This window comes from Anopheles coluzzii, chromosome 2 (assembly GCF_943734685.1).
Source record: "Anopheles coluzzii chromosome 2, AcolN3, whole genome shotgun sequence".
Taxonomy (NCBI): Eukaryota; Metazoa; Arthropoda; class Insecta; order Diptera; family Culicidae; genus Anopheles; species Anopheles coluzzii.
The window spans coordinates 100,795,565-100,815,494 of NC_064670.1; the positions used below are offsets into that span (position 1 = coordinate 100,795,565).

Here is a 19,930-nt window from a genome sequence, read left to right on the forward strand (position 1 = left end):
GTCGTGATTTAGTGGCTAAAATTAAATGTGTCACAAGTTCTCGGTACGAAGTGTGTACGCGCGCGAAGGTGAGGACGTTCTATTGTACCCGGCCATGTAGGGCGTGTTTGTTTTTCTGATTAGGCAATAAAGCATGGTATGGGTATGAGTGAAGGTGGAGAAAATTTCTCCAAAGGCAATAGAAAAGACGAAGCTTTTGTGTTGAGGATAGATAGTAGTTGTTGTGTTCTAGTCTTATTTACCGTTAAATTAAATTGTGCTTGTCATTGGAGACAAGAATCATCTTGTCTAGAGCTTATATTGAAGTCCACGCCTTTACAACTTCAATGACCCAATTAAACTAGTTGTATGTTGCTGCTCTATTTTTAGCCTCACAAAAAGGTGCAAAAATCCCCATTGAATGTCCTGCTCGGTAAACGGATTTGCGATGTAAAACATGCTTTCCAACATGTGACACGCTAACCGTAACCTTTCCGACACATTCTTGGCGCAAATATTGAACTCCCAGGCTACCGTTTCCACACTTTTGCTTCGATTGCACCATTCAGAGGGACAAGTTCCTTGAATGGTTTACTCCATTTTCTTTTGTGCCAAATGCAGTGAGCTGCAAAACTGGAACAGGTTTGCTTGAGCAGTGCCCCGATACCGCGTGTATTGGAAAGGTCAGGCGTGTTTGCCACCTAGCGGTCCGGTGGAATGTATCGAACGCTTGGACCACTGGGCGTCACTGGAAGCGAAAGCCTTTACTGCTTTAGTAGAACGAACCAACAGTAGACATGTGTGCTACAGAGTGGTGTGGTGTAGAGTTACCCAAATCATAACATATCGACCAACTAATGCGAGATGTGGTTCAGTGTTATGGGAAGGATACACTTACCCCTATCCCCTCCCGGTTAATGCATTGCCGCACCTTCACATCGCGCTAAGCGGCGGGTTCGGTTTCCAATGTCATCAACGGGATTTAGATTCTTTCGGTTTCGGGCTTGATTGTTCACCTGAGAATATGGGTGAGAACTAGCGTGTAAACAAACAACAATCGTAAGACGTAGGCTATTTTCTTGCGGCGGCATACACGATGATGTATCACGTATCAAACACAAACACATGCCGCATACGATTCATTTTTTCCAACGAACGTTTTAGATGTTTGTTGCGGGAGATACGGCGCTGGGGAAGCGAGCCAAGGCGGAAACCACCTCCACCACCACCACAGCAATCAGTCCTCGTCGTAGAAAGCGGAGTTGTAGATGAACTTATCGCATGACTCATTCGGTGCGACCTCCGTCGTTACCACGAACCCGTCGCTGTCGACGCAAAACAGTTGCCCGTTCTGGTCCTGGGAGTACTCGTAGTTCCCGTTGCCGCCGCAGGCCAGCGTGAACGGTATGCCCGCCTCCCGGTAGATGATCGTATCACGTGCACAATCTGGCGAGGCGAAAGATGAAATGATATTTGTGTGGACACCCATTGCCGCTTGCGCTACTTACAGCAGTTCACCGACGAGAGCATGCTGGAGCGTATCTGAAACGAGCCAATCTTCTTTCCGTCACGCCAAGTGCAATAGACGCTGTAAAAAAACGGGGGTTTGGTGGAGGTGGGTGAGTAAGAAACCATGACCGTGAACCGTTTGGACAGAAAGGCGCGCACCGACAGTGCTGCCACACCACCAAAACCGACCGCGTATCGGGTGAAAGTCATAAGTCACCTCAAGCACACAGCCAAAGTGCTCTTACGCGTCGAGGTGTGGTGCCACAAGTTTTTTTGCTGTTGTGACTGTGAAGGGCTTACTTACACTCCATTTTCCACCTTGTACCGGCCGTACGCGCCGTCGTAGTCGCACGGAATCTCGTTGAAGGTGACGCCAACGGTACCGCGCGCGTAAAACTTCTTCAGGATCAGCTTCTGCGCCTGGGCCGCACTTTCGCACTGGCGCAGGTACGACTCACCGTGCAGCGTGCTGTTATCTGTGCCAGAGGGAGCACGCCGGAAGATCAGAGATGATGGTCAGGCTCGGTAAAAGCGCAAGCATACTCACAGCAGGGCAGCAGCTCCCACAAGCTTTCGTGCACGACGGTCGTGCCCAGCTGGACACTGCCGGTCAGCTCGTCCGCACACCAGCACAGTCCCGAATCGCACTGCAGCTCCTCGTAGTTGCCGTTTTGCGTACAGTGCAGCGTGACATCGAACCGGCCCTCCTTCTCCAGCTTATCGCGGCGTCTGCTGCAGGCTGGCAAGAGAGAGTGGCAAGTGGCAATCTCAAACTTTTCATTTCCGTATACACTGACGCTGGTGTGTCCTTACCGCAAGTCATCCGCTCGGTGTTGCGGTACCAGTCCCAGCCGAAGATCCGTTTGCCGTCCTCGCTGTAGCAGAAGCAGCGACCGGACAGCCGATCTCCCCGGCACTGCTTGGCCGCGTACGTCCCGTCCAGGTTGCACTTCGGGATCCAGCCGACCAGATCCTTATCCAGATGCATCGTGTGCAGACAGGTGGCTGCGGAATGCAAACCGCAACTTCAACTAATGTCTTCAAAATCGTTTCCTGAAAGGACCCAACGGTAACTCACAGCGATCGTAGATACACTTGCGCCCAACACACTTCAGGCCGGGCGCACAGAGCCGGTCGGGAATGTTCAGGTTGCACACGGCCAGGTAGGTTCGACCGCCGCGGCAACCCGGACAGCAACCGTTGAGCGAACCGCCCGAGATCAGTATCTCGCCCTTGGCACAGTCCTCCTGCCGGATGGAGGAGATGCATCCGTAGGATGAATCACAGGTCGGTGGATCCACCGCAGTGGTGGCGGTGATGATGAAGCAGCAGCAGTACAAAATAAGCACCGGAATACGCGGGAACGTGAAGCAATGACCCATCGTGTTTGGTGGGGACTCGGGCGGAAGTTTCTTTCCTACTAAAAGAGGTGACAGTAACTACACGCTTGCCTAGCCTAACCGTCACTGGTAGGTGACTTCATATCAGTGTGATTTTTTTTGGGGAAAATTGACTTTCGATGTTAGTCACGATAAGATCTCACGACTCAGTGATATCGTTTCGAGAAGCGTACGCTTTCGTGGAGGGAAATCAGTAAACCATTTGCTGTGATCGATTGAAGATGATGGGCACGGTGGAGAATTCTCATCACCGTTCGCGACACTTATACTAAGCTTATACAGTTTATTTTCCTAATTCGATCACATCAGGCTTGCCCCGAAAATGTACTGCTCACAGTTGGTCTGTTCCGACACGTTCTCGGCCACCACGTACCCGTCCGGGTCGACGCAGAACAGCTCCCCGTTGCGGGACTGTAGCGGCACATAGTTCCCGTTGCCCTCGCAGGCCAGTGCCATTTCCCGGCCCGCCAGCATGAAAAGCTTTTCGTCGCGTGCGCAATCTGTGAACGGAAGGAGAAGAAAGACGCACGGTGGTAGTAAAGTGCGAAATAGCATGCGCTTTTAAATGAGCTCTGGTGCGGGAGGGCCAGGCTGGTTGGTTGAAACAATGTGTTGTCGGTTGTGTGTTGCCATCAATTTCCGTGCCATGGGGAGAGGGAGTGTGGCAAGCGGCCAAGCGGTTGTTGCGTGTGGAATGGTGTGTGGTTAGTCTCGTTAAGTAACCCACGTTAACGGGCAATTTGTTTCGCCGGGCATGATGAAAGCGAACTGCATCCTGTTGTGGCGGGTGTTGGGGTGGTGGTGGTGGTGGTGTGTGAATTGCTTGCTGTTGGCGCATTCTTGTGCCGTTTAGCTTTTGTTTGAAGCGAGCGCGCCTCAAAAAAGTCGTGAAAGCACTTGCGGTGTAGAGCAGATTGCATAGCGTTAGGCGCTTACAACGCAAAGCGTTTTAGAAAGCGTATCTAAGCGTTGCGCCTGAAGGGTATGCAATGTGATGTGTTTTTAAGTCGTGCTATTTCCACAGCAATGCCGAAAAGTATTTACTATGGAATGTCTGAGTTTTGACTGCGATAATTCAATTTGTATATCTAGAAACTATTAATACTTACTACAGTTCATCGCCGACAGTGTTCGGAGCGAAGTTTTATAAGGATTAAGCTTCGTCCCGTCATGCCACGTGCATGCAGCTCTGGGGGTGGTTTAAAAAATAAAGATCAAGTTTTGGAAATAATACTAAACCACTAAATTAAGCTCTGTCCATTCGGACCAACGTACTCTTGCCCCTCGATGATGTACCGACCATGGCTGCCATCGTACTCGCACAGTGTATCGGTGAACGTTACGTCCCTGTGCCCGCGGATGATGAATTGTTTGCGCTGAAGTATCTGCGAGAATGCAACACTTTCGCAACGCCTCAGATACTGTACGCCATGAAGTGTTTCGTTATCTGGAAGGGAACAGAGAGATAGACAGAGAGCGAGAGTGGAAAAAGTCAATTTCAAGCCCGTTGAATCATCCATCAAAATGGGGACTTTGGTTGTCTTGACACAGCTACTAACAGCACGGGAGCAAACTCCACAGCTCCTCCGGGACGGCCCGAGTTCCGGCGGTTTGCGTTCCAGTTTCCGAATCGGCACACCAACAGACACCCTGGTCGCACTGCAGCTGCTCGTAGTTGCCATCCGGTGTGCAGTGCAGCGTCACGTCAAACCTTCCTTCCGCTTCCAGGTCGGCGCGTCGTCGGCTGCAGGCTGCAAGGCCAAACACACGGCACACTATAGTTATCACACCACGTGACGCGATAGAGAGGCTTCCTTAGCCTCTAACACTAACCGCAGGTCATGCGCTGCGCCCGATTACGCCAGCTCCAGCCAAAGATGCGTTTGCCCTCGGCGGAATAGCAGAAGCAGCGGCCGTTGATTTGGTCGCCCCGGCATTGTTTGGGTGCGTACCGGCCCCGGCTATCGCACTGCGGAACCCACTGGATGCTATCGGGGACGTGATGCGTCGCTAAACAGTCGCCTGCCCAGACGGGGCGGTACGTGCGAGTGAAAGTAAAAAGTTAATAACGCTTCCACGTGCGTGTGAGTGTCTTTGTTTTTTAAACCACACTCTCACCCGTATTCAGCCGGCAAACACTACCAACACCACAGACTAGCCCGGGTGCACAGGTGGCCGGTGTTTCAGTTGCATCGGTGGTTGTTTCGGTCGTCGTACTAGTGCCGCACGGTGTCCCAAGGGCAAGACCTCGAACACAGCCCGGACAACAGCCACCGAGGACGGCCGTCGGTGACCAGAACTCGTCCGGACTGGGACAGGAAGTGATCGCGGGAAACGAGAAACATCCGAGTGTACTGGCACAGTTGGGCACTTTCTGCGCTGAGATGATAGGTCCTATCAGCACTAAAGTTGCTACAAAAGCTTGAAATGTCCACGACTTGATTCTTGCTGGTGTCATCATTGGATTGTGTCTCGCCCAGAACTGAATCCATCGATCGGTCTGAACCGTTCCATAGTGTCTTTAGCCCTCTTGAGAACACGCTATATCTGGTTTATGATGAGGATTGGCCTGTGAAGTGCCTAACCTAACCAGTGTTTGTTTTGGTGCAGTCGCTGCCTTCGCTGCCCTGTGTTGTGAGAAGGCTAGTGGTAGTGTTTTTTACCCACCCGGTGTACTTATCACGGCAGTGTCCGACAGCTTCGTGTTTTGGACTAAACAAGACTTCCGAACTGCTACGACGGAGCCCTCGGCACCACCACCTCTCGTGACGGTGTTATCAGTTGCGCCTTGATGTTTGTGTGTCTGATCAGTGTGGCCGGTCGCGCAAAACACAACACACAGTCGCATTCGGTTGTTTGGACGTTCTAATGTATTACGCGCGGGGCTGATTAGTTGTTTCACCGGCAGCGGTTGAATCGGAAGTGTTCCAATTTTTGTGAAGTAACAAGTGAATGTAAAGACTTACAAACGGAGAAATTAAAGACGCAGAAGAGAAGGAGTAATTTAGTTTTCCAATTGAGATTTCATCTGATTCTTATCAAAATGGATGTGAGTATTGTGTTACTTTTACGAAGAATTGGAGGAATTAGACAACATTTATTGAACGCTATCAGTTCCCTTGAGTCGTAATAGATTTCTCATTGATTTGGAAGGCTTTAGGGATATTCGTTTCCTCCAACATTCTACGATTTATCGAACCCGGAAAAAGGCTTTACCAATAGAAATTAAAACCACTTCCCCCGGACGATATCTATGTAAGCTGCACCTGTGATTGGAATGTGCTACAAATCTCGCTCGTAACCGAGTGTTCCCCCTTCTGCGTGTGTTTATGACATCACAGTACAGGCACAGGCCCGCACAGTATCGAGCATTAAAGAGCGCACAAACGTCTGATAAGACACTTGTAATGTGTGTTTCTTATCGCAAGCAACGGCACCGGTGCAAAACCCTCCTCCAACACAGTGGAGAGCTCCGTTGGCTGCTTGTTTTATTTACTGTCCTGTCGCTTTGCCTCTGTGATGACCATCTTGAGGTGTCTTGCTTTTTCTTTCTTCCCGACAAAGCAAGCAACATTTGCGCTACGTCGGACATTACAGCGATGCGCATGGTTTCGGAAGCGCTGCGCTCAAGATTGTATCAGTTTGATTGGCTCGACATTAGTTAGAATGTTATTGCACACTGAACTGGCACAGCGCTTGAGTGGAAGTTTCCTCGATATTCCTTGTGGTTGTGAGTGTGTTTGTGAGCACGATGGGGAGTATCTCTGCCGTCGGGAGAGGCATTGCCTTGCATCACCAGCAACACTATCACTCAATGGTGGCCAGTATCTTGCCTTTGAAGCCGTACGGTGTGCTAATCCGCGAATCGGTAGTGCTACTTTTCGCAAGATGATGTCCTCTAATTGTTGAATGCAGTTTTTAGCATAACAGACCGATTGGGAGTGCCTCCTTACATACCCATAGACTGAAGCATGCATTGTCTGGTAGTGGGGAACAATGTGATTGCCATTTCAATGACATCTTCTAATGCCAACTTTCCTTTTTATTGTCCCCCTTTCAGAATCAGCACCTTCACCATGGACAAATCGACGGCCACCGCCGCCCATCCGTCAGCGGCAACGGCCGCCGCCGGGCCTAAGGTATCGCAGATAGCGAACCTCTTCCAGCGCAAACCGGTCGAGCTCGCGCAGGACGTACAGACGCGCAGCGGCGATCGGCCAGCGGCGGACAGTGCCACCGCCGCAACCCATTCCCCCACGGCAACGGTCGTGCGGACCGAGTCACACGCCGCCCGCTTCAACAACGCGCGCGCCCTGTTTGAAAAGCTGGGCGAAGGGCGCGTCAACCGTCCGCCACCGTTCAGCATCAAGATGTCGCACTCGAGCAGCCGGGAGGACAATCTGTCCGACATCGGTTCCGGGCCGGACCGGTCACCGTCGCCAAAGAGAAAGCAACTGCAGCAGCCGCCGCCGCCGACGGCCATCAGCAACGGCATCGGCAAGCTCGACTCGAACCGCATCCTCAACCAGTCCCGGTTGAAGTCCGAGAAGCCGGAAAAGCCCGAAAAGCCGGAGCGCAAGTTTAACTCGCGCGAGCTGATCGAGAAGCAGAAGAACTGGACGTCCCATTTTTCCAAGACGCGCACAACGAAGGGCAGCGATTTCAACCGGTGCGATATCATTCGGACCGTACCGGGGACGGGCATTATAGCGGGAGCGGGTGCGAATGCGGCCACCGCAGCTGCAACCCCACCGGTCAACACTGCGCCGACCACCAACGGGAACTATTCAGCCATTCCAAATGGAAGCGCAAAGGAGCCGCTTCCACCTCCGCCGTTCGCAGCGGAACGAAATGGGCATGGGGTGCACCATCGGCTACCGTCCCCGAGTGAGCCACCGCCAAGTCCGCCGAAGCGACAGACGCCACCACCGCCCCCGCCGGAGAAGGGTCCGCGGACGGCCAACTTGCGCCAGAACTCGTTCCCGAGCCCCACAAAGACACCGCCAGCAGTGCCGCCGCACGCCACCGATCCGAGCTCGCTCAGTCCCACCAAGCTGAGCCCGGAAAAGCTGAAACCTCCACCGCGGCAGGCGGAACCGCCTCCAGCGGTTACAGCGCCGCACGCTAACTTGCCCCCGGTTGCACCGGTGCGAAGCAGTACCACCGTACTTACGACGGTCCATCACCAACAGCAGCAGCAGCAGCAACTAGTCGAACAACAGGTGCCACCGCCTCCACCGGAGAAAGCAATTCGCAAAAAATCGCTGGAGGGCAACCTGGACGAACGGCTGCCGGCGGTACCGGCGCCGCCGACAGGTAACGGGGGCTTCAAGTATCCCGAGCTCGGACCGCTTGCCCGACGGCAATCGTCCGAAAAGGACACCGGCTCGGGTGGACTGACCTCACCGGCACACGCCATCAGCTCGTCGCCGTCGCCGGGCGCGAGCGCTTCGTCCGGTCCGTCGTCGCCGATCCACACCGAGGACGAGAAGCAGGAAAACGAGTCGACGGAAAAGCTGATGAAAGCAGGCAGCAGCATCGAGCGGGACGATTCGTCCAGGGCCGAAGACTCACCGCCGGCGCACGAAGCGAAACCGGTCGAGGAACTAAATGGTGAGTGTTACAACACGTGTTGGAATAGTAGAAGCGTTCCTAGAAGGTAGTCACATACATGTAGGGGAAGACTTAAACAGAAAAAAACGTCATCTCGCATGCACCAAATTTCGAAAAGCCATTGTTTCTAGTCACGGAATCTTCGCTCATTAGGACTCTTCATTCTGCCAGCGCCCAAGCACACTTCACGAAGGAAGGTTTTCCGATCTCGTGCACATCCGTCTGGGGGACAGCAAGAGCGTGTGGCTGGCTAGACAAAAGCGTTGTTCATTTTCAAAGGGTGAACCACTCTTTTTGTGTATGTGTGTTTGTCGCAGGAAGTCGCAAAACGTGCACTTCAAATGCTGTCCCGTTCTTAGACGATAGGAGAAGTGTACGAAATATTTTATAAAAAAGCCACTTCTTACCGACTTCCGATTGGGCACAAAACGTGACCAAGCATACAAACGCTTGAAGAGAGCTGAGGCATAATTCTTTAACCCTTTTGCTGCAAGGCACGAGCGAAAAAGGGAGCCAAAACTCGACACAAAACGAATCTGAGAAGGGGAAGGAAGTGCCCGATATAATAATAACTTTTCACCATAATGTAACGCTGTGGCTGATGAGACTGCTGCACGAGGTTTAGGCTAATTTTCACTGCGTTAGGGAAAATGTTTTGCGCTTTGGTTGTGGTTGGTTGCTTTCGGAGGTTGAACCTTAAATCATGTATACCGTAAGCAAAGATTTTGTCACAGTTACAGGGAAGTCATCAGCAAAAGGGAACTCAACGTTTGGTAAAATACGGGTAGATGCGTGTGTGTGTGAATGTAGGCAACGCCACTTGTCACGTTTCGCTACGGAAGCTGGTCTTAGTTCCGGTACGCGACGAGCGTAACGTAAATTTGCTAACGAGTCGTATTTCTGCTAAAAAATAACCCATAAGGAAAATCATGTAGCCAAGCGTCGTAAATGTCATCAGCAGTTGTTTTAACGCGTTCTTCAAAGCAATATTCTGAAAGTAAATGTAAAGACCTGAATCATCATGGCCCACCTAGCTCAGAGAGTGTAGTAAACCGCTTGCATTAGCTATTGGCACACCTTCACACAGCACGAAAAGTGGCAAACTGCTTCCAGATGCTGCCCCGATTGATGGTGCTTGTAGAGTTTGTGGGCGCGAAATGGAACATAAATTTCCCGATCGAAAATCTTCCCCGGAGCGTCTGGGGCTGGTCGGTTGAAGTTGGGAATAATATTTTGTTTTCCAATTCCGCCCGAGCGGACACATGGGGGCGAAGCGTAACCAACAACACCACCGGCTCGCTAGCGGACGTGCAAAATTGGCCTATTTTTACCACCACATTGGTGCCGCTCCCGAACACAAAACCGACCGCGGGGGCATCGTTTGTGCACCGCGACCGCCCAGTAGAGCGCAATGCACTGCGAGTCCATTGGTAGGTTTATCGAGGGCGTACATACCACCCATTAGTGAGTCGGTGCGGCACCGAGAAATGCAAACAGTTGCTGGAGCCGTAGTGCCATCGTCTCGTGAGGGATGATGCTACGCTCTGCACCATCTCCCCTCTAGAGCGGTTAATTCGGGAATGGTTGCGATGCAAAATGGGACAAGCATAATGACGTTGGCTGGTGCACTCTAGCAACCATTTTTCATCCCGGGGCTCGAGGGGTTTTAATCCGCTCAGTTGCATGTTGCAAAACAGTGCTCTGGGCGTGTGGTCTATATGGGGAATTTTTCGAACAAATGCAAATTTTTCCTGCTAAAGATGAGATTAGTAGTGTTGTATGCTCATTCCAATAGATGGTAATAACGAGCGACTGCTATTAGTTATGGTCCGGCTTTTCCGACCGCTGCTTGTTAATGATACGCTAAGTATCGTCACATTTCATCGATCAAATCAGGAACTATGTTTTTCTTACTTGAAACGACCATTGACATATGGAGTGCCACTTAGTGTGCTGCACATTCTCGCCCCTCCCCACTGTCGCTGGATGTAGTTAAAATGGGAAAGAATTAGCTGACACTGACGATTCCAGCAAAGATCAACAAAAATCCGGTCAGTGTGAAGTCCCAACGTCGATGATGGAGAAAGTGCACAAATCCCACCCTCAGTGCACCAGAAGTTTGTTGTGCATTTTCCATCACACTTTCTGTGTGGTGTGTGTGGTGTTGTGTATGCACAGTCCCTCCCTCTCCGTAATACACCATTCCTCTCCAGCGCGTCCACTTGCTTCGTAGGGCAGCGTCGCACTCAGAGGAGCGAAGGCGCTGAGGATACGTTTTTATAAATAGAATCTCAATCCCTGGACGTGGAGAGCAGAGGAGATTTGTGAATGCAATACGACGCAGAAGAGCAGATGGGGGAAAGTGCAGCTTACGGTTTTCCGGCGTGTGTACTGTCGATCTTTCACACGCTGAATGCTGCAGCTGGGGTGAATGCGGGCAATAAGGTTTCTCTGGAAAATCCATAATATGGCATATGGCCGGTTGCAAGTGAAGAGCAAACGCTGAAGTGAACTACATTTCACTGCACAATCAAAACCTTTCACTGTTTGTTCTTTACATTTTCGAGTTGTGTGAGTTCTTGGTTGTGGTACCGATTCGGTAGTGTTTTTGTTGAGTTGATGAGAGCGAGTTTTTGGAGCAATATGTGACACATAGAAGCCTCTTAAAAGTCGGTACTACATTTTTATTGCACTGAACCAGTTCTAGGCATAACATAAACACATTGACTTTAGTTTGCATTTTATTTGATGCAGAGAGTTACAGCTCTCGGTTCGTTTGTGTGGTTAGCAAAAGTTAAAGTGGTGACTCTCATGCCAAAGTCATCGCAAACATAAAATTTCCCCATAAACATAAAACGCAGCGACCAAAGAGCCTTTACAGCTTCTCAAGCGTTTGATTTCAGAACACTTCAGAGCGGTAGAGATCGACCCTTAAGAAACAGGCACAAATCGGCATCCAAAAATAGTCAAAAACTACACATCCCCGACGCCGTTTGTGTGAATCGCATCTTGGAAAAGCATCGTGCATCTCTCCTCTATACATGCTGTCAGTTCGATCATTATACTCGATCTCCTCCCAAGCCACTTAGAAGCAGGAGGGTTTAGATGATTGCCGCCTCAGTACATCACAAAACCCCTTGGCTAGTAGTTTGCGTGTAGCGCGCACAGCACAAAAGTGAGAATGGGGAGAGAAAGAACGTGTCTCGGGAGTGATCTCGAGTCTCGGCGCTCCGTTAATGTTGCGTGGCGTCAAGCCGTCGCCCTCGCAGAGACCCGCAGAGGATGATCGTCGGGGCCGCTGTATGCTGTGGACGATCGCTCGAGCTGTCTCTCCCGCTCTCAGAGTGGGGGCGAGAGAACGTCGTCGTGAATTTTGTCGCGCACACGATCCTCCTCGCATCATCCGCGCGAGAGTGACGACGATCGACACCCGCAACCCGGGGTTCAGTGTTTTCACGTTCGTGTCCCCAGTCTCAGGCATCCCGGGCGGACGGTGTGTGCGCGCGTTTGTGCTGTGCCCTGTTGGCTGCTGCTTCGCGTTTGAATCCGCCATCCCTCGTGCGTTGTTTTGTGCCAATTTAGGGCAGTACAGTGTTCCTTGTACTACCTCTCCAGAGTGCGCAGTCGGCCAAGGATGTGTTGTGTGGGCGTTTGAGTGTAATTTTCCATTCCTAAAACGTGCTCAATTGAACACGACAGCTAGCATCAGATAGTGTTGAGCGGTATTTTTTGTCGTTTGGTAATATTCGAAAGTGAAATGAATGAATCTGTGGCCTTGTGTGAAGCGTCAGACCAGGCGACACAAGACAGTCACTCCGTGGTTCGACGGTGGTGGTCAGGCCCCTTGATGTGCAACTCATCTGTGATATGCAAATTCATTAGTCGCTTTGAGTGCGCCCCCGTGTGTTTATTTTTCACGTTTAATGCTTTCCGACACAATACTGTGTTGAATGTACGACCTCCTGCCGGTGGCGCCCCGAAGGTCCCGAAAGTTGACGCAATTTATGTGTATCCACGTGAATATCCCGGTGTGGAGACGACGGATGGTGGTGTGGTGGTCGGCCGTTCGTGTCGGTGATTATATTTAAACCGCACGCCACTGCAAGGCTGCTGTGAAAAATATCATAACCTATTAGCCACAGTGAAAGTGTTTTGCCAGAAGAGAAGAAACAAGAGTGGCAAAGAAGCAAATTCTTGTGTTCGGAAAAGGAGGTGTTAAGAATCTGTGTGCGATGTGTTTTCTGCTTTCTCCCGCTTGGTTTTCGGTTGCGTTAAAATGACCCGTCAACTACATTTCCCTATTGGGGGGTTTGTTCTGTTTTCCATTCCCGCTGCTCTCTGGTGGTCGTGCTGTGATGCAAAAACGGTGCGCGAAAAATTGCGTTTGCTCATGGCAAACGAGCAGAAGAAGAAACCCTAGGGAGCAAAGATCCCAGGAGGAGTGAAAAGTGGTGCTGAATAATTTTATTGCGTGAAAGATATAATTCTTCTGCCGGTTTTCGTAGAATCAAATGCGCGTTGCGCGCGTGTGTGCGTTATGGTTGCGCGCGCGTGTCTTTGTGTCTGTTTGCCCAGTGGTGGTCAAGTGAAACATGAAAGCCAAGAAGATGTGTTATGCTGCAAATTTGCAATCTGCTCACTGTTGCACATTTTGCTTCTGTGTGTACGTTACGATCTGCCAATGAAAGCATTCAGTCTGCGAATGAGGGAGTCAGGCTGGCCAAGCCTGTATGCTGCCTGCTGGTGGTACATTTTAATTGGAGAAAATGATCTTAACTTCTCAACTCTGAGGGGTCCGGAGCGAGCGCGGGGTCGGGTTGTTGATGAATTTACATTGAAATTGTTTAAGCCCCAATCAGTCAAAAAACTTTGGCATGGTCTAATGGCAAAATGGAGTTCGAGAGAGTAGCAATTGATGTACGCGAATGTTTGTAATGCTTTTGGAAAGAAGTTTGCAATTGTTAAGCGTTTTGCGAAATGATGCTTACGAGAAGATGTCTAACTGGAATTCATCTTCTTGGAAAATACATATCTCGCCTTCTTCTTTTTCTATTTGGCGTAACGTCCTACGCGGACATACCGGCCTATACAGGCTTTCGAGACTTAATTCATTACCACGCAGCTGGATAGTCAATCCTTGCTACGACGGTCTGTTCTAGGCTTGAACCCATGACGGGCATGTTATTGAGTCGTTCGAGTTGACAACTGTACCAATGGACCGTCGACATATCTTGCGTAGGTTCTTCAATTTTAATTCTTCATTTTCTTGTACACATCTTGTGACAAGGATTTAAACACACTCATTGACATAAATAGTATTTTGATAGTACGACCTACCGACTTCTATTTACGTATATGCCTGTTTTATTACCGCTTATCTCACAAGCCTTGATTTAAGCGGTTTTTGAGTGGCTTGGAGGGGCAGGTGTGTCTATCAATTTGACCATCATCCGGTCTGCTATAACTCCATCACAACAACGTGAATCGAACACCGCGCTTAATGCTATCACCATCGTTGATAAAGAGAGCAACCTGGCTAAACGATTGAAGTTGCTAAAAATAGTATTTACAGCGACTTTGACCTTAAACATGGCCGTACTTTGTGCGACGGACGCCACTGGGACCTGCTGCTGCTGAGTGGGCGGGTGGGGGAGTGTTTTAAATTTAATTTCCCTTGCTGTTTTTACAACCCAGAGAGTACAGACGAGAGATCGTGATTGGTGACGCCACGCGACAGTACGCTGGTGGCGCTAGCGTGTTATCGTGGGGCCGGTTTGAATAACACAAAGTTGTGCCATGATTTACTCAATTGCAGCTACCAACTTGGATTGCTATCCGTTTGAATGGCACATTAACGTTGAACCTGACAAGTGCGTGCGCGTGACCTTGCCTTCTCCCACACAAATGGGCTTTTTACGTAGAGAATAGTATGAATCGATGTGATGAACCGATCGCTGCTTCATGTGTGTTTGGTCCAGTGTAAACAATGATCTAGATGGAACGAAAAATGTGGGATGATGGTAACCGCACATGTACACCACCAGAGGTCGCAAGTGCACAGCAAATTCCACCAAACATTGTTAGACGAAACAAATAGCAAACAGACAAACAAACAAACAAACAAAACTAGAGGGGGGAGCTAGGAAGAGCAACGAACAACACAAATCTATCATAAAAAACGGCCTCATCAAGCACGCTGAACATTGTTTGGCCGCCTGGGTGGGGACGTTGCCCAATAAACCATTTTTAAAAAAAGGCGCACATACACACACGAAACGACTTATTCGCAAAACTTGTATGTGTGAAAATGTCAACAGACGAGACGAGTCGGGAGGTCGTTTGAAATTTTTATAAATATAAACGCTTTTTTAGTCAGTTTTTTTGTTGTTTTTGTGCAGTCTTAGAGTTGTTGTCTACAAACAACATTTTCCCCCGACTTCTTCTTGTCGTTGGTGTTGTGATCATTCGCCACAACAGCACTAGACAACGAGTTTGTCAAAAGGTTGTTATATGATGGGGTCCGGAGTCCGGCTGTGGAAGAAGGCACAAAGAAAGCGCTTGTCAAAGACGACATCGATGCCTTTTGGGTCGCAAAACCGATGACGGATGACGCTCCAACCCCCCGTCCCACTACAGCTGGGCGGCAAAAGCGAAAGATCAAAAGTTGCGATGAAAAAAAGAATCCTCTACCAAAGTGGATCCAATATACTGATCATCCAATTTCAGCTGGCCACAACTGACCATGTGTTTATGTGTGTTTTTCACCGCTCAATACGTGTATGACACACATATGATTGGGTGAGATGGGTTCGGACTGTCAAACACACAGCTGCGAACGGTGTTTGGTAGAGGATTGATTTAATTTTTATTTCAACCCATCGTAACCATATCCCATGTGGGTGATCTCTGTCTCTCTTGCTGAGTGAATCACCTCATTTCGTGGTGTGATAGAAAAATTGGGAAATTAAAAATGAGGAAAACATGTCGGCTTGGTTCTATTAATTTCTGTTGGGCTGCTTGACGCAAGTGTGCAATGACGTCAGGGACTTGTCCTTTCATCATCGGCGGTAGATTTATCGGAAAGTTGATGAAAGTTGGATGTCAAGGTTTGAGAGGCGAGATCAGGATGTTTTTTTAAGTTCTTACTCAATGTTTTAAAGGTATGCAAGGTTTACTGTTTATGCTTTTCGGCGCCAGTTCAATTGATATTACAAACATTCCATTGATGAAACCGTTCCTCGCTAATCGTTTTCGGAGGTTCGATCACGAGTTGGTGGAATTTTTGAAGAAACGATAGTCACCAGCTTCACCAACCAATGGAACCGAGAGACAACGACCGACCACATTTCTACACCAACGCAACAGCTTCCAATTTGGCTCCCGCCAATTGCAATCCATGCTCTCTGTGGTCTCTGTCACGCGCGTAGTAGTAGTATCTCCCTGTGCGACCGCAGCTGTCCACCTTCGCCCAACCATCATCAACATTCTTTGTCGACATTCCATTTGCCTTGAGCGCGATCGATAGCAAGTGTCATTTAGCTGCTGCACGATGGCGTCGCAATATTTTTACCGAAACCAAAGTCAACCGAAAAAAAGACACTCAGTCGATCCTCGGCTTCCTCTCCTAGTGCTATCTACTGACTCCATCTTGTGGTTCGTGACGATCACACGACACCGAACATGTGTTTTGGGTCAACCATGATGCAGATGTTTGAGGAGGGAAATCAGCCCAATCAGACTATTTCCTCTTCTTGTTTTGCCGGTGTCTCAAGTTCCAAAAGAAAATATCGAAAAGAGTAACTCAACTCCCCTTTTCTGAACCATTCTCTAGGTGGTATGGAACTCCTTCCACAAAAGCAAACAATTTCATAATTAATTATTTGTTGGTTTTATTTCCTTGGGACCGCGTGCCTCAGCTCGTTGCAATCTATCTGAAGATTACATGATACTTCCCTCGTCTGAAATATGGTGTTACGTGGGTGGAAGCGTAGATGTGTTCGTGTGTGTGTGTGTGTGTTTGCCGTGGCGACACATAAATCAAGATTACATTCTTGAAATAGGAGCAACATTCTTGGCGGTTTTTACTACCAACGGAATGGTTCATGTGGGCGGCTGGTTGGTTCATGGAAGAAAGATGCTAAAGATATGCTCTAGTATCTTGCGCTGGAATCATTGAAGTGTGTAATAGCCACACTGGCGGTGGTTATGATTTGGTCGCTTAACGCAAGGGTCTTAGCTATGGAATTTGGGAACGCTTCACCGGTTCTTATGACATCAAAACGATAAGATGAGCGATTTAACCCTTTTGTGTGTTGGAAAAAATAGTAAAACAAAGCATAATATTTGCAAATTTGGTAGCCCTCTGATTTGCTCTCAGAGATACAGCTTAAACCTATAAAATACAAAATGCAGTACGATGCTCTACAAGTTGTAGACAAAATGCTTCTCTTTGTAGTGATGCTCTCTCGCCGTTACCGAAGCGTGTGTCTCCCATGGTGTCATCCATTACGGAGTGGCGCGGTATGTCCATTTAATTCGTGAAGATAAAGTAAATAAACATTTAGTGTTTTGCAATAGGCAGCGACAGCGTCTTCCAGCGTGACGACGAAAGTGCCGAACGCTAATTCATTAACACATAATAGCTTTTTGGCAACTGTGAGTAGAAAAATCTGCTTTTTTTGGAAACAACTGACATGGGCCCGGTGGGAGTCGTTGCTAGTGATGAACTCATAAACGAAAAGTGAAATTATATAGCTTGCCTTTTGTGTATACTTCTTACACCAGTCCATTTGCAACGCTAATCTTTAACGGCCACAGCACCGGTGACGACACGACAAGACAAGCGAACGATGTGATGTGATATATGTTGCCTTTTGTTGTGAAAAAGTGAACCGAAAAGTAGAATGAATGTCCACGATGTGCATGATGCAGATTTAGTTGGATCAAGAGTTGGGCCACACGGTCGGTCGGTTAATTGAGAGGGATTGACAATTGCCCGAAGAAGATAGTCAGCCAGCCTGTGTGAGGTACGGGAGACCGCTGTGGAGGGTTTGCCGGTTTTTTAAAGATGCTGGTTTGTGAGTGAGGATAAAAGGAAGGGCGTCGCGAATTCGCGCAGAGTTGACCGACATCACATTGACACAATCCACAAGCAGTAGTTGCAGCAGTAGAGACGAGATGTGTCTCAGCATTCGCCGTTTTTGCATCGACTGCAAAGGTGAGTGGTGATTGTTGAGGTGCGGGCCGATCCCTTCCACTTGCATTAGGGTAGGGGCAGGTTGGATGGATGGTCACTTGAGGTGATCCCAGTATTTGCCGACACATCAGACGAAGATGTCACGCTTCAGTGGTGAACATTATAATATATCTTTTTAAAGGCTTCAGCGTACGTTTTTCGAATTTTCTAACATATTATTCGATTGTTCCTCTCTCTCTCTAGGAAAATCCTCACGTACAGACGATGAACATTCCGGTGAACAGCAGCAGCAGCCGCCGCAGCAACAAGGCGGCGTCACCCGCCGCACCAAGGTGTCGAGCATCTGTTTCGACGTTCCTGCCGCCGGGCTTGGCAACCGTCCGCCGAGCATCATCAGCAGCTCCACCACTACGGACGAGGGCGGGTTCAACGAACCGTCGCCCGAAATCAAAGCCAAGCTAAAGCCCGCCTACGAGTTTGATCTGCCGCTGCCGGCGTCCCCGCCCCGCAAGGTACCGATCGGGGAGGATCGCTCACCGGTCGGCAGCCCGGCCGAAGCGAAGCTAACCTACGCCGATCTGGGCTATCGGGTGCGACCCGACGGTACGGAGTGTGACGAAATCTATGGCGAGGTGGACGTGTATCGGAGTGCCAAACAGCCGGCGGTCGGTGTGCCACTTGCTCGATCTCAACCATCCGGTGCGGCGGCAAGTGCCGGCGTACCGAACGGTGGCCAAGCTGCCGCCCAGCTAGCTGAGCCGCAGGTTGTTGCTGGCCCCGCTACCCTTGCCAACGGTCGGTCCGGGCCCACCGAACGGGTAGTTTACGCATCGATTCTGCCGTCCTCGCTCGGTGACAACGGCTCCACCACCACGATGGCCACCGACAGTGAGCTCGCCTTCATGGACGGCGAGCGGGACGAGGCGAAGATACTGGACTTTGACGAGCTGAGCGAGATGGGCGAAAAGGGCTACCACAGTGCGCAGATACTGCTCGATCCGACGCGAACGACGCTCAGCCAGCCGGCGGACGATGACTACAGCACGAAAACGCTGCCCGAGCCACCGTCGCTCGCGTCGCTGCGGCCACCGCCGATCCCGGAAGGGCCCCCGCTGGATCTGCAGGACACGCTCAAGTTTGCGGACGCGAGCGACAACGAGCAGGACAGCCTGCTGCCCGACGAGATGACGGCGGATGAGGCGGAACGGCTACTTAGCTCCAGGTACGGTATCGGCTGGCGAATGCGTGATCCAAGTGTTTGTCTGGTGTGTGTGTGTTTGAAGTGCTAACGGAAAGCCTCAGTGGGTAAAAAGTCATAAGTAGAACCTGGTTAGGATAATCAAGCCTTTCGTTTTGGCTGACTTGGCTGCGATTTTGAAGAAAATGATGGAAACGGTTTCGACATTACTTTTGGCACCTAGAATTCCCATTAGTGCATTAGTTGCATTAGTGAGGCAATCTTGCCAAGGCGTTTCTCTTTCACGCTCACTGTTTTTGTGTCCCACATGGTTGGACTGAGCTCAGCGGTAGTTTCCGTTGCATCCGCCTCTGTGTGATGTCTCGTAAACATACACAACCCGACCACGGATCATCCGCGCTGACCCAGATCTAGTTTTTCCCTAGTGGGGAGTTTCTTTGTGAGTTATGTTCTTTTGTGAGCAGCAGTAGGGCAGTGTGTAGTGTAAAATTGTATATCCGTGTAGTGTAAATGGTTGTTTACAAGAAGCAAACACCGACACACACACACAAACATATTTCAATTCCTTTGCATCACGCCCAGAAAGGGCGGCACACACGATTTCGCTACCCGAGAATGTAAGTCCATCGATCAGAATGACGTATTCTCGTCGCGGTTCCCTGTTTGTGGGAGAACAGTCGCATGCGGGGGGCTCTTCAGGGGAGGTGGGCTGTTGCATATTTTGCATCGCAAATGTGTGTCCCCTATCGCAGCGCGCGATGTGTAATGGATCGTTATTGGCATACTCTTGGGTTGCGCGGGCTTATGAGAGATATGATTGAAATTCATTGAATAAGCAAGCAGCGGGCAATTACTTATACCCAGCTTCACATAGCCAGGGATGGGATCGGTGTGGGTGATTGCATTATAATTGTAGCAACCGCTTGTCAATCACAGCCGATGTACGTACGCCAGCTGATGCCCTATGGTGTAGAATAAGGGTTTAATAAACCGGTACAGAGTAACTCGGGAGCTTGCTGTGTGCGAAGATGATGG

At 49.8% G+C, this 19,930-nt stretch overlaps 3 protein-coding genes across 11 annotated transcripts in view; 1 reads left to right on the plus strand and 2 right to left on the minus strand.

Moving 5' to 3' along the window:
• The window catches only part of LOC120961443 (neurabin-1), a 66,205-nt gene that overhangs the window by 36,503 nt on the left and 9,772 nt on the right, over positions 1-19,930 (plus strand). For 5 of the 9 annotated variants that reach the window (XM_049607311.1, XM_049607315.1, XM_049607316.1 and 2 more), the window contains exons 4-5: positions 6,949-8,501; positions 17,941-18,919. In XM_049607311.1, coding sequence (XP_049463268.1) covers positions 6,965-8,501; positions 17,941-18,919 — 2,516 coding nt within the window. In that variant the 5' untranslated portion in view covers positions 6,949-6,964. Of the gene's footprint in view, positions 1-5,665; positions 5,938-6,948; positions 8,502-11,929; positions 12,159-17,078; positions 17,157-17,285; positions 17,719-17,940; positions 18,920-19,930 lie in introns of those variants that run through there. The other 4 variants (XM_049607319.1, XM_049607313.1, XM_049607317.1 and 1 more) reach the window with 4 other exon arrangements.
• LOC120961444 (uncharacterized) lies at positions 916-3,000 on the minus strand. The gene is made up of 6 exons (XM_040385161.2): positions 2,567-3,000; positions 2,302-2,493; positions 2,036-2,227; positions 1,793-1,964; positions 1,488-1,567; positions 916-1,425 (listed from the first exon to the last, which is right to left on the minus strand). The coding sequence occupies exons 1-6, from the start codon at positions 2,868-2,870 to the stop codon at positions 1,217-1,219; spliced, it is 1,149 nt and encodes a 382-aa protein (XP_040241095.2). The 5' UTR covers positions 2,871-3,000; the 3' UTR covers positions 916-1,216.
• LOC120961097 (uncharacterized) lies at positions 3,104-5,530 on the minus strand. Its single transcript, XM_040384762.2, has 6 exons — positions 5,007-5,530; positions 4,722-4,910; positions 4,448-4,639; positions 4,164-4,335; positions 3,998-4,077; positions 3,104-3,388 (listed from the first exon to the last, which is right to left on the minus strand). Exons 1-6 carry the CDS (start codon positions 5,347-5,349, stop codon positions 3,189-3,191), a joined length of 1,176 nt encoding a protein of 391 aa, XP_040240696.2. The 5' UTR covers positions 5,350-5,530; the 3' UTR covers positions 3,104-3,188.